We start from the raw sequence: 13,577 nt of genomic DNA on the forward strand, positions 1-13,577 counted from the left end.
ATTTTTCTTTTGATGTTATCTTTTTTCTGCTTCTCACTAGATACATCCATGGTCAATAGAAAGGTTCATGAACATGTTTAGTAAATATTGCCATCAGTCCTAAGAGATTTGTTTTTGTTATTACAGGTACCAGATTTTTGGTGATGTATTTGAAGAAGCTGTGAGGACAGGCCTTCCAGCTGTCCAGACGCAGCATCCTGGATTCTACTATCAGCAGGCTGCCCAGTATGCAGTGTTAAGAAGGAAAACTGCACTTCAAGTTTGCAAAGTATGTGTTGTTTCTTTTCTGATATGAAGAAGTAAAAAAAGAGAAAGCAAAAAAAAAGGTTAACTTCTATAAAAGATAGATGTTGGTTGTGTGCAGTTGATCTTCTGGATAGGATGTGATCCTTTTCCTTTATTTGGATTGACATCTTTTGTTACAGGACATTTATAGTTACAAAGTGCAATAGGCCCCTGGGTCTAGGCAACAGGTGTGGGGACTCAGGGGAGATGAGAGAGTGTTTGTGTTGGAGGTTGTGTATATGGTGCCAGTTGGTGGTCTTTACATCATGTGCTGAATTGTTTTATTCCCTTTATGAATTAATTAGATTTAGTTTCTCTATCTGTGTATGTGTTTGTGGATCTTTTTCATCTATTATGTTTAATTGGTTTCACTTCTTTTATGTGTTGGAAGGTCTTTGTTTCATTTGATCTCTTGACGTGATTTTAACTGACGGTGATTGTTCACATAAAGATGAGCCATGCTGTTTTGAGGCATGATGATCTTTCGTGTAATTAGCATATTTCCTGCCTGCAATTTCAAATCACTCCCTCAGTCTTCCTCTGTAAGTAATTGAATAAGTATATGGCAACATTTCCCAATGACCTAAATATTCCTAATACCCTCCCTATGTATGGTCAGTCCACTTTTTCCAGCCATTGAGTCAGTATCTGGTAACTCCTATGACATGACAGAAAGAAAGGCCTCATCAGCTGATAGACTTTTTATCTGTGAGTTTATATTGACCATATATTATTATTTGAGATTCACTGAAGATTGATTATATGTACTGTTGAAGCTCAATAACTCAGACCCACAAAAACTTGAATTTTGCGATAAGTTACTCTGACGGACCGAGGGACTAAAGTCTGAGTTGAACTACTTGCCAGTTTTTTTTCTCTCTTTTTTTTCCTCCATTTTCTATTGACATTATAAAAAATCTAATTCCAAAAAGAAATTACATTTTGTTTTAGTTTAAAATGATACTAAACAAAAATGGGTCAGAGTTTATACTGATTTTGTGAAAAATTTTTGTGTAAAAAAGGCACTTTTTGAGATATTCGCTCCTAAAGATTTTTCATAATTTTGTCCTTGTTTTGCTATTTGTATTCATCTGATTGACATGAAATTTTCACACATGTTTGTTTATTCAATAGTATTTTCCTGGAGCATGATAGGATGATAATACATCAGATCTCTGCTTATCTAATAAATATTATTCACTCGTACATTGCAAAAAGTTTAGGGTAATCATTTCTCTAAATAGGCTACAGTACACATTCATTGGTCACTTTCACAGCTGGGTTTGATAAGTAGCCTGTGATTGAGTAGCAGATGTCAACACCCACCGTGAAGGGAAGGGACTCAAGGGAGGAAGAAAGTCAAGGAGGGATTAGCACTAGTCCCTCGCTACTTACCCACAATCTCTCTCTCTCTCTCTCTCTCTCTCTCTCTCTCTCTCTCTCTCTCTCTCTCTCTCTCTCTCTCTCTCTCTCTCTCTCTCTCTCTCTCTCTCTCTCTCTCTCTCTCTCTCTCTCTCTCTCTTTCTATTATTATTATTATTATTAGTAGTAGTAGTAGTAGTAGTAGTAGTAGTAGTAGTAGTAGTAGTAGTAGTACTATTATTATTATTATCAGCGTGCATAGGTGTGTGGACAAACACAATGTGGAAGGGGAGACGAGATGTATGAAGGAAATTATTTTAAGTATCATGGAAAAACAAGTTGATAAAAGAAAACACTGAACTAAAAGAGAATAGAAAAATGTGAGAAACTAAGAGAAATAAATCAGGGGATGAAGGAAGAAATGGAAGAGATAAAGAAACAAAATGGTATACTAATAGCTACATGTTGCGAATATGAAGAATCTTTAAGGAGCGTACAGAAGAAAATACAGGGTGGGGAGGACAAAGTGGAAAATGAAATTGGTGAAATCAAATTGGAGGTATTGAAAAATGCATGGAAACAAGACCAGGAAGAGGAAAAAGTAAAATTTTCAGAGATAGTAAGTAAGCAAATACAGAAAAAGACAAAGGACAGTTATACAAGTAGTTAAGGAGAAGGAAGACCTAGTGAGGGATACAGTGGATAAGAGGAAATGTATTTTAATTTTTGAGCTGAAGAAAAAAAAAATCCAAGCAAGTTTGTGAGAGAGAGAGAGAGAGAGAGAGAGAGAGAGAGAGAGAGAGAGAGAGAACTGGCAAGGAGTATTATTGAGCTATTGAGAGGTGATTAAGTGCTTATGTAATATGATAAAAAGAGATGGAAAAATACTAGTAGTAGAAGGCTTTAACTGTAAAAAAGTAAACTAGAAAGAGATAGAAGTATACTTAACCCTCGGCTATCGCGCCCAATTGGGGCCGAAATAGCCGCGCTATAGCCGAAAATGCGATAGCCGATTTGATCTTGGCGAGAAGGCAGTTTTGGCCAATGAGCGCTCAGATATCCCATGACGTCATGGCTGGGCGCGCGATAGCAGGCATCTGAGGTCGCGAAAATGAAATTTGAGCAGCTTTTCATGGGTGCGTTATAGCAATAAAACGCGATAGCGGAAGTCGTGATAGCCGAGGGTTGACTGTAATGGTTAATGCTGTACCATGGAGCAAGGAGGTGTTATAGTTAACTATGGTGAATGCAATGGATCAGTGGGTGGAAGAATCAACATGGTAGAGTGGAAAAGAACCATCATCGCTTGAGCTAGTTAGTATTCACAAAGAAGCCAGAGCCCCCTCCCAGCTTACAATACCTTATTCCAATGGGAAGAAGTGACTATGTAACAGTAGTATTGGAAATGTAGGAAGAGGATGTGATAAGATACAGAGAAGACTACAATAAAGAGAGATTAAATTATGCAAGAGCAAATTTTGAAAAGTTAAGATAATTCTTTTGGTGAAATAGAATAGAGCAACATTATGAACAGAAGGACAGTACAGGGAAAATATGAAATATTCCTATAGAAATATAACAAAGGAGTGAAGAAATATGTACCTATCTATAGAGTAAAAAAAAGTATACATGCTTGGTACAATGGCAGATGTCTAGAACCCAAAAGGGAAAAGGATAAAGCTTGGAAGCAACTCAAAAAGCAGAGAAATGAAAGCAACAGACAGCAGTATACTGATGTGAGAAATTAATATATTAGAGTAAGGAGAGAGGAAGAAAAAAACTTTGAGAAAGATGTGGTGTGGAAAAGCGATGATGAACTGAAACTTTTCTACAAATATGTAAATGGTAGGATGAAAAATAAGGAAACAATAGAAAAATAATTAAAGGAGGGAAGACATACCAAACAGCAACAGAAATTAGTTAAATAATGAATGAGAGTTTCAAAACTGTGTTCACTGAAGAAGAGTTTTCGGAACCAAATGGGACATTACATTGCTGAGGCTTGCAGGCAAGATATCATAATGCACAAAGAAGATATTGTATTAGAAAACTATTATAGAAAATTTGGATGTCAGAGAAGCAATGGTGCTGGATGGTGTATCAGGCTGGTCACTAAAGGAATGTAAAGATCAGCTGTTAGAACCAATTTCGGAAATGGTTACAAGACCTTTAAATGGAGAGTACCACTGGAATGGAAGAGAGCCAACACAACCCCAATATTCAAAGGAAGAAAGTCACTTACAAGTGTTGTGGGGAAGGTACAAGTGTTGTGGGAAAGATATGTGAAGTTGTTATCAAGAAAAAATGGGTTGAATATGTGAAAGAAGACATGTTATATTGAACAGACAACTTGGGTTCAGGACAGGAAGATCATGTGTGTCAAATTTACTAAGTTTCTACTCAAGAGTAATAGAAGAATGGAGAGCAGAGATGGATGGGTGGACACGGTATACCTAGACATAGAAAAGAGTTTTGATAAAGTCCCACATAGCAGACTACTTTGGAAGTTAGAGAACATAGGAGGACTGAGAGGAATTATGTTAGATTGGATAAGGGATTACTTGAAGGACAGAGCGATAAGAACTGTGATCAGAGATACATACTACTCTTGGGGGTAAAGTAACAAGTGGAGTGCCACAAGGGTCAGTGTTAGCTCCCATTATGTTCCAGGTATATGTAAATGACACAGGATGGGGTGACCAGTTATATTAATTTGTTTGCTGATGATGCAAAATTGCTAAGAGTAATCAAGACCTGACAGGACTATTTGCTACTTCAGGAATATATAAGCAAAATTTTAGTGGAGTAAGAGGTGAAAGTTAAAATTCAGTGCCAAGAAATGTCACATAATGGAATTAGGAAAGAGTAAGAGGAGACTGGTATGGAAGTATCTGATGGGAGAGGAACAAATAATGAAGAGAAAAGAGGAAAAAGATCTGGGAGTGGTTATACAAGAAAATCTGAACCCTGCAAAACACCTAATTAAAATATTTGGATTAGCATATAAAATGCTGACTAATATTAGAATGGCATTTCAGTACTTGCACAAAGATATGATGAAAAAAAAATATTATGAGCATGATACTTTCAAAGTTGGAATGTGCAGCAGTGGTGTGGTTGCTGAGCTTGAAAAAGATATACACTACTTACTACAGAATGTCAGTCCCCTGCACAACATGGTGGAGGAAGAAGCTGTCTCCCTGAACCAGGAGTCTTATCATACCAGAAGAAGAGTTACAAAGACGTTTTCATGGATGGTGACTCGTCCTTCGACAACCTCCCTCCACCTCCCCACCCTTCTGCCCTCCTCTTCTACGTTATCCAGCATCAGCCTTCACTTACGATATGTACAAATCAAAATTATAAAAGAGAAAAATTTATCTAGAATATTTTTTTAACTTAAGGTTTTGCTAAGATTAGAATTTTTTTTAAGGCCTATACAGGGGATCTTTATGATTCGACCGTTCGCAGTTCAAATTATCGCCAATTCGAACTCAGTTAATTAATACCCAATCAAGTCCTCTGTCTCCTTTCTTATGGTTGATGGTCTGAGTGGGAGTGACCCATGAGAGGCTGAGCCACCCCGTACTCTAACCTGAGTCACCTGACCCTACATAAGGTCTTGACCTATGTGACAATCCTGCAGAGCTATGTTGTCAAATGTTGTGATATTTATTTGTAAGAAAAGAGACTTTTATCTTTAAGCATGAACCATTTGTAGCAGTAACTGGTTTGATAAGGTAAATAATCCGTACTTAATTTGAATTTCAACAGATAAGTAAAAAGATCTTACATGTGTATTCAAGAGAAATTGGATGATGTAGCAGAGTACCTAAAAGTGTTCAGCTAATGCCTAACTGTTGTTCCAGTATTAAAAAGAAATTATTAGTGAATTTATCAGATAAACATATAACCTGATTTCTGTCAATATGGAGAAACACATCTTGTAAATTTGTCACTTCAACTTCAAATCATGTGTAGAGTATTTTGTGTGCATAATGAAATTTATTTTTCTTAAGAAAGTTAATGTTGACTTTCTTGTAATGGCAGGAAGTAGCAGCTCCTGTCTCAGATCTTTTAGATGGATGGAGTAAGCTTGAATTTTATGGCCAACGACCATGGCGACCCGGCAAACATTCCCTCGAGCCACCAGAACAGCAGAGAGAAATGGAAGGGATAAAGGTTTGTACTGCTTCTGTTGATCAAGTTAACATTTATCTCATGGCTATCCTCTGAGCTTTCCCTTACTTAGAATTTCATTAAATGTAGTTGAGTTTCTTATTGAGTTCACATAAATGGTTTCCACAGAATGGTAGATGAGAAGCATTAGTTACTGATAAGTATTTGCTGTGAATGATAAATCTGTTTATCTAATACCTTATTTTGTTTTATAAATTTTCTGATTGTTTTCTTTTTATTATAGGAGGTGCAGTACCATGAAGTTAAAGAGGTGAACCATTCCGACTTTATCATTCCTCTGTTCTCCTCTGCCATCAGCCAGTTCAAGAAGTATCGCTGTCCTCGCATCAAACGGCACTTGATGGTCCAGATGGCTGAAGAATACCACCAAGCTAATGATTCTTCCAAAGCTCTCACGTCAGTGTTCAGTCTTTCTATAGTCTGTTTCTTGTATTCATCATGATTACTGGGATTGCTTTAATGATTCTTACTTTGTGTACATTTTTTCACCTCTGAACCTTTTTTTTTTTTTATATATATATTTAGATTAGGCTTACTTCCACACAAAGAGGATAACTAAGACAGAGCATCCCTTTCTTCCTTACACACACACACACACACACACACACACACACACACACACACACACACACACACACACACATTGAAGGAAAAAGTAGAGATGGAGAAGGAAAACCAACAACTAAGGAAACAATGTGAAGAGATGAAGGCTAAACTCCTAGAAATGGAGATGAAAATATCCGAACGGGACTTGAGGAAGGAGGAATGCCTTAATCTAATTGATGCCAGGATGAAAGAAGTGAACCATGAACATCAGGAGGTACAAAGGTCCTTTAGGGAGATAGTGAAAAAGCAGGAAGAGGAAAATAAAATGATTACGCAGAGTGAAATGGTAAAGGCACTAAAGGAAAATGAGTATGTGGTGAGAAATATTGCTAAAAAGAAAAAATGTGTGATCATAACAGGATTGAGGGAGGAAACTAACAGAAACTGGCAGGATAGGAGGAATAAGGAAAATGATAGGATTAAGTCTTTACTGAATAAGATCTCTGTGGAGGAAGAGGACCTATATGCTGAGGTAGAAGAAAGTGTGAGATTGGGAGATTTTGAGGAAGGCAAGAATAGACCATTAAAATTGAAATTAAAGTCTCAGATGGCAGCTGAGGCCTTGTTGAGGAGGGCTTGGAAACATAAGGACTGAGGAAACCAAAACAATTTACATAAAAGAAATATGTCACAGGATGAGCGAATAAAAATGAAAGAGCTTGTAACTGAAGTGAAAGAGAGTAATGACGAAAGAACAGAGGAGGAAAAGACCAAGTTTTTTTGGAGGATGAGAAATGGGAGGCTAAAGAAGTGGTGGATAAAACAGATGGAATAGGCATTACATAGAAGAATGAGACTAGGAATGGAATAAAAGTGACTTACACGAACATGGATGGATTTCTGTCTAAGAGGCTAGAATGTATTGATTACCTAAGAAATAACGAACCGGACATAATGTGTATAGTGGAAACAAAGCTAAGGCCCGAAATAAAGCTAGACTGGTTTGTTGTAAAACACTACAAAGTATGGAGAAATGATAGAAAAATAAAGGAGGTGGTGGTATAATGGTTCTTACTAAGGAAGATCTGATAGTGAAGGAGGTGAACTATAGTAAGAGAAATGAGGAAGTGATAAGTATGCTTATAACAGATGGCAAGAGGGACATTAATATTATAACAGTATACATACCACCCAGAACCAGTGCTTGGGAATATGAACAGTACCAAATGGTGATGAGAAATACTCTAGACAGAATGAAGCAAGAACTCATCAGAAAGGATAGAGTGATGATAGTCGGAGACTTTAATTGTAAAGAAATAGTGTGGGAAGACTACGAAGTGGTGAACGGTGGTGAGTGGGCAGAGGAATTGTTAAAGGTAGCAACAAATAACTTGATGACACAGTGGGTGAGATCACCAACAAGGTGCAGGGGACAAGATGTTGCAGCAAGGTTGGATTTGGTATTTACCAGGGCATCTCTAAAAGAGGAAATTGAACATAAATGTCCCTTGGGAGAAGCGATCATGATGTCCTAAGCTTTGAGCTGGATACGGAATTAAGCACGAATAAGATTGTGGAACGAGGGAGGAAAAATTAAATTATATTAGGGCAAATTATAACCATATAAGGGAGTTCTTTAATGAAATTGACTGGTCCGTGGTATACCAGGAAAGGGATATGCAATTGAAATACGATAAATTTATGGATTTGTATAACTCTGCTGTGAAAAAGTTTGTGCCATATTACAGAAAGAGGACTTTAAATAATAAACAGTGGTTTAATAGAAATTGTGAAGAAGCAAAAAGAACAAAGAAAAGGCATGGAAGAAACTTAAGAAAAACAGTGATGTATTATCAAGAGAAGTTTACAAAACAGCAAGGAATAGATATGTTGAAGTAAGGAGAACAGCACAGAAGGAATATGAACAGAGGGTGGTGGAAAACTGTGATAGTGACCCAAAATGTTTTACAAATTCATAAATGGAAAACTAAATATAAGGGAGGCAATAGAAAAGGTAAAAACGGGAAGAAGTATATGAGGATGCTAGAGATATAGCTGAAATTTTGAACGACAACTTTTGCAAAGTGTTTACAAAGGAGGAGCATTTTATGGGAGGAAGGCCTACGGAAATAAAGCAAATGCAGGACATCATGGTTACTAAGGAAGATGTAAGGAAAATTATAAGCAATCTGGATATTAATAAATATCTGGGAGGTTGCTAAATGAATGTAAGGATCAATTGTTGAACCCCGTATTTGATATTGTGGAAACCTCCATACGAACAGGATTAGTCCCGAAAGAGTGGAAAAGAGCTGACATTGTGCCTATATATAAGAATGGTAGTAGAATGGAACCGCTAAATTATAGACCAGTATTGTTGACTAGTATATTGTGCAAGGTATGTGAAGAAGTAATTAAAGCCAAGTGGAGTGAGTATCTAGAAAGTGAAAACATTCTGAGTGAAAGACAGTTTGGTTTCAGAAAAGGAAGATCGTGCGTATCCAATTTATTATGTTTTTATTCAAGAGTGACTGACATACTACAACATAGAGAGGGATGGGTGGATGCTATCTACCTGGACTTGAGAAAGGCCTTTGATAAAGTACCACACAATAGACTGATGTGGAAACTAAAGAAGATTGGAGGAGTAAATGATAAACTAGCAAAATGGATGGAAAATTACTTAATGGGAAGAGAAATGAGAACAGTGGTGAGAGGAAGGAAGTCCGAGTGGAAGAAGGTAACCAGTGGAGTTCCACAAGGGTCAGTGCTTGGTCCCATCATGTTTTTGATTTATGTTAATGATATGCCAGTAGGAATTGACAGTTACATGAACATGTTTGCGGACGATACTAAAATTATGAGGAGAGTAAAGAATGTGGAAGATTGTAACAAGTTACAGGAAGATCTTGATAAAATATATGAGTGGAGTAAGGAGTGGCAGATGGAATTTAATATAGACAAGACCCATGTTATGAAAATGGGAAGAAGTAGATACAGACCAAACTGGGATTACAGGCTGGGTGATGAGAAAATTAAAGAGACCAATGAGGAGAAAGACTTAGGAGTAACCGTGCAAAACACTTTGTCACCGGAGAAACACATTAACAAGATTTTTTGGAAAACATATAACATGCTTCAAAATATTGGCCTTGCATTCCACTACCTAGATGAAGGAATGATGAAGAAGATATTATGTACCTTAATAAGACCCCAGTTAGAATATGCAGCTTGTGTCTGGTCACCGCATATGAAGAAAAATGTGAAGAAGGTAGAAAGGGTACAGAGGCTGGCAACAAGGATGGTACCAGGACTCAGGGAGTTAGACTATGAGGAAAGACTGAGGAAGCTGGGGCTGACCACATTAGAAGAGAGAAGAACAAGAGGAGACATGATAACTATGTATAAATTGGTGAACAAGATTGACATACTGGACAGAGAGTTGATAAAGGTGACCACAAGTAATCATCTCCGAGGACATGGAAAAAGCTAATAAAGACATCTGTCTAAATGACGTGAGAAAATACAGTTTCCCGCATCGTAGCATTGATAAGTGGAATAAACTGAGCAGTGATGTCGTTGATGCGGTGTGTGTCAATCAGATGAAAGAGAGATATGACAGGAATGGACAAGGAGACAGGACACAGAGAGCTTAGCTCGGGCCCTGTAATACACAAATAGGTAAATAGGTGAATAGGTAAATACACACACACACTGTGTTCACTGAAGAAGAGGAATTTGCAGAACCAAATAGGACATTTTGTTGCTGAGGATTGCAGGAAATTATAGTGCACAAAGAAGATACTGGAAGACTGCTAGATAATTTGGATGTCAGAAAAGCAATGGGGTCAGATGGTTCTATCAGGCTGGGCACTAAAAGAATGTAAAGAGCAGCTGTTAGATACAATTTGGGAAATGGTTATAAGTTCATTAAATGAAGGGAGAGTACCACTAGAATGGAAGAGAGCCAACATAATCCCAATATTCAAAGGAGGAAAGTCAACTGAGCCATTAAATTACAGGCCAGTGTCACTTATAAGTGTTGTAGGGAAGATATGTGAAATTGTTATCAAAGATAAATGGGTTAGATATCTGGAAGAAGAACAAGTTATGACAAACAGACAACGTGGGTTCAGGACAGGACAGTCATGTGTGTCAAACTTATTAAGTTTCTACTTAAGAGTGATAGGACTTGAGAGCAGAGATGGATGGGTGGACACGGTATACCTGGACATAAAAAAAGGCTTTTGATAAAGTCCCTCACAGCAGACTACTTAGGAAGCTAGAGAACATAGGAGGACTGTGAGGAACTTCGTTAGATTGGACAAGGGATTACTTGAAGGACAGAGAGATGAGAACTGTGATCAGAGATACATACTTATCTTGGGGCAAGGTAACAAACGGAGTGCCACAATGGTCAGTGTTGGGCCCTATTATGTTCCAGGTGTATATAAATGACACAGGATGGGGTGACCAGTTATATTAATTTGTTTGCTGATGATGCAAAATTGCTAAGAGTAATCAAAACCCAAAACAAAATGTGCGAGTGGAGTAAGAAGTGAAAATTAGAGTTCAGTGCCAGGAAATGTCACATAATGGAATTGGGAAAGAGTAAGAGAAGACCCTTATGGAACTATCTGATGGGAGAGGAATAAATAATTAAGGCTAAAGAGGAAAAAGATCTGAGAGGGATTATACAGGAAAATCTGAACCCTGAAAAACACATAAGTAAGATATTTGGATTAGCATATAAAGTGTTGACTAATATTAGAATGGCATTTCACTTCATGAACATAGATATGATGAAAAAATTATTATAAGCAAGATAAGTCCAAAGCTGGAATATGCAGCAGTGGTGTGGTCGCTGAGCTTGAAAAAGAATATAAGAACATTAGAATGGATTCAAAGGATAGCTACAAAGAAGGTGCTAGAACTAAAGGACCTAACATATGAAGAAAGGCTGAAGGAAATGGGACTGCCAACCTTACAAGATAGAGAAGTTGTTGCAGCACATAATGTGCATAGCTTTAAAGAAAAATTACATAATTTGAGATATGGAGACAGGACACTATGAATCCTGCTCGAACCCTGTACAATACAACTAAGTAAGTACAACTAGGTAAATACACACTTAGTATGATTGTCTCTTAGACATGCGCAACTGTATAAAATATCTTTGTCATACGACTTTATTCCTATTGTGTAGTAGGGTCAGCTGCTTGAAAAAAAAAATTTTCCCATCTGTTTTAGCTCATTGTGTCTTATTCTTGCAGTTCAAGGTAATTCATGTCATGCTTCAGCATGTCTTTCCATTTTATTTTCTGCCTTTCCACACTCCTCCCCAGAACTGATACTGGCATTACCTTCTTCACTGGTCCCTCCTCATCCCTCTCTTTCACTTGTCCAAAACATTTCAACCTTGCCTCTCTTGCCTTTTCTTTTATGTTACACATCCCACACATGCTTCATATATCTTCCCTTTCTCTCTTTTCCAGCAGTGAGATACCAGTTATCCATCTCACCATCCTCATATGTATTCTCTGCAGAATATCCTCTTCCTTCTTCCTCAGTGACCATGTCTTTGCACCATACAAAAGTACTGCTCTTACTACATTTTGTATATCTTTGTTCTCAGTTTTAATGGTATTTTCCTATCCAGAATAATTACTCCACTAACTTCCCTCCATTGATACCATGCTTTTTTCACGTGTTGTCTAACTTCCTTCATATTCCTTCTGCTATTAGCAATCTGAGATGTTTAAACTCTTGATCGTTTAGTCTTCTACCATCTTCTGATATGTTGATTTCCTTGTGTCCTTTCCAATTTACCATTACCTCTGTCTTCTCTGTATTCACTTTCATTCCTTTTCTCTCCAGGCTGTCCTTCCATGCCAGATACTTTTGTTGTAATTCCTTCTTTGTATCTGCAATAATGACTACATCATTGGCAAATAGCAACTCCCACAATTCATCATCTCCCCTCAGATGATTCATTATTGTGTCCAGCGCAATAAGAAACGGAAGTGGGCTTAATGCCACTTCAATTTGAAACGACTCTGTGATCCCATACTTTTTGTACTGATGTCCTCACTTCCTCCTACATCATCCTCACCAATCTTACCATCTTTTCTGGTACACCACTTTTCCTCAAACTGCAATACCACCTCTTGGTACTCTGTCATACACTTTCTCCAAATCCACAAAACACTAAAAACTTTCCAGCTTCCTTCAAGATGTTTTTCTATGTTAGATGTATATAGATAACTAAATGTATATTATTTCTTATATGTAAATTTATACTTACTTTCTTTTTTATTGTTTTATCTTTTTATTTTACTGTCATTTTCATTTTTTTATTAATAATATGAAAGAAAATATTCTTTGTTATATAGCCTGGTTATCATTTTGCTCATTTAGAACTGCTCATAGAGCTGATACACCTCAATAAAACAGAGGGCTATATAGAAGGGCAGGTTGCTTTTTTAGGCAGTAATACTGTCTCCATTTGCTTTCTAGTGGTTATGATTTGAGTGGGTCAATTGCTATTTTTCATTTTTGCACCAACATACAAGTTTTTGCCTCTTAATTACATGCTCCCATCAGATAGAACTTTAAAACAATAAATTTATCTGCTCTTCCTCTTGAACATGCAATGGACTTGGAAGTTTGCAGAGTGAGCAGTTTAGCTATGATGAAGTGAGAAATAAACAAATATATAATATTTGCCTTCCCACCAACTTATGTGCCAAGTTCATTGTGGCTATGACTGGAAGTGATGTGAGCCCAATGACACTCTCTCTCTCTCTCTCTCTCTCTCTCTCTCTCTCTCTCTCTCTCTCTCTCTCTCTCTCTCTCTCTCTCTCTCTCTCTCTCTCTCTCTCTCTCTCTCTCTCTCTCTCTCTCTCTCTCTCTCTCTCTCTCTCTCTCTCTCTCTCTTTTCCAATTTTGAAACCCTTGGCTGCATTGCAAGCTGTGTAAATAAAGGAATTTGTGTTGGATATGGTCATTATGCATGGGTGGACAAATGTGGTGTCCACTATAACCAGTGGTGAAGCTGATCAGGTTAACTAAGAGGATGGGATGTGTTGTAAATGAAAGATTTTAAGCTAACTTATTGTTCATTCAAATGAGTTCAGAGTCCTTACTTGCCATTAAGAAAGGGAAGTGGATGGAAGCTGATGTGC

General features: G+C 37.4%; 1 protein-coding gene across 1 annotated transcript in view; it reads left to right on the forward strand.

The window, feature by feature from the left end:
• LOC123510799 (trafficking protein particle complex subunit 11-like) overlaps positions 1–13,577 on the forward strand; it is a 101,043-nt gene that overhangs the window by 24,003 nt on the left and 63,463 nt on the right. Inside the window, exons 8-10 of the mRNA XM_045266178.1 lie at positions 127–268; positions 5,698–5,829; positions 6,071–6,243. Of these exons, the coding sequence (XP_045122113.1) occupies positions 127–268; positions 5,698–5,829; positions 6,071–6,243 (447 nt within the window). The remainder of the gene's footprint in view (positions 1–126; positions 269–5,697; positions 5,830–6,070; positions 6,244–13,577) is intronic.

The sequence above is a fragment of the Portunus trituberculatus genome, chromosome 30, assembly GCF_017591435.1.
Source record: "Portunus trituberculatus isolate SZX2019 chromosome 30, ASM1759143v1, whole genome shotgun sequence".
Taxonomy (NCBI): Eukaryota; Metazoa; Arthropoda; class Malacostraca; order Decapoda; family Portunidae; genus Portunus; species Portunus trituberculatus.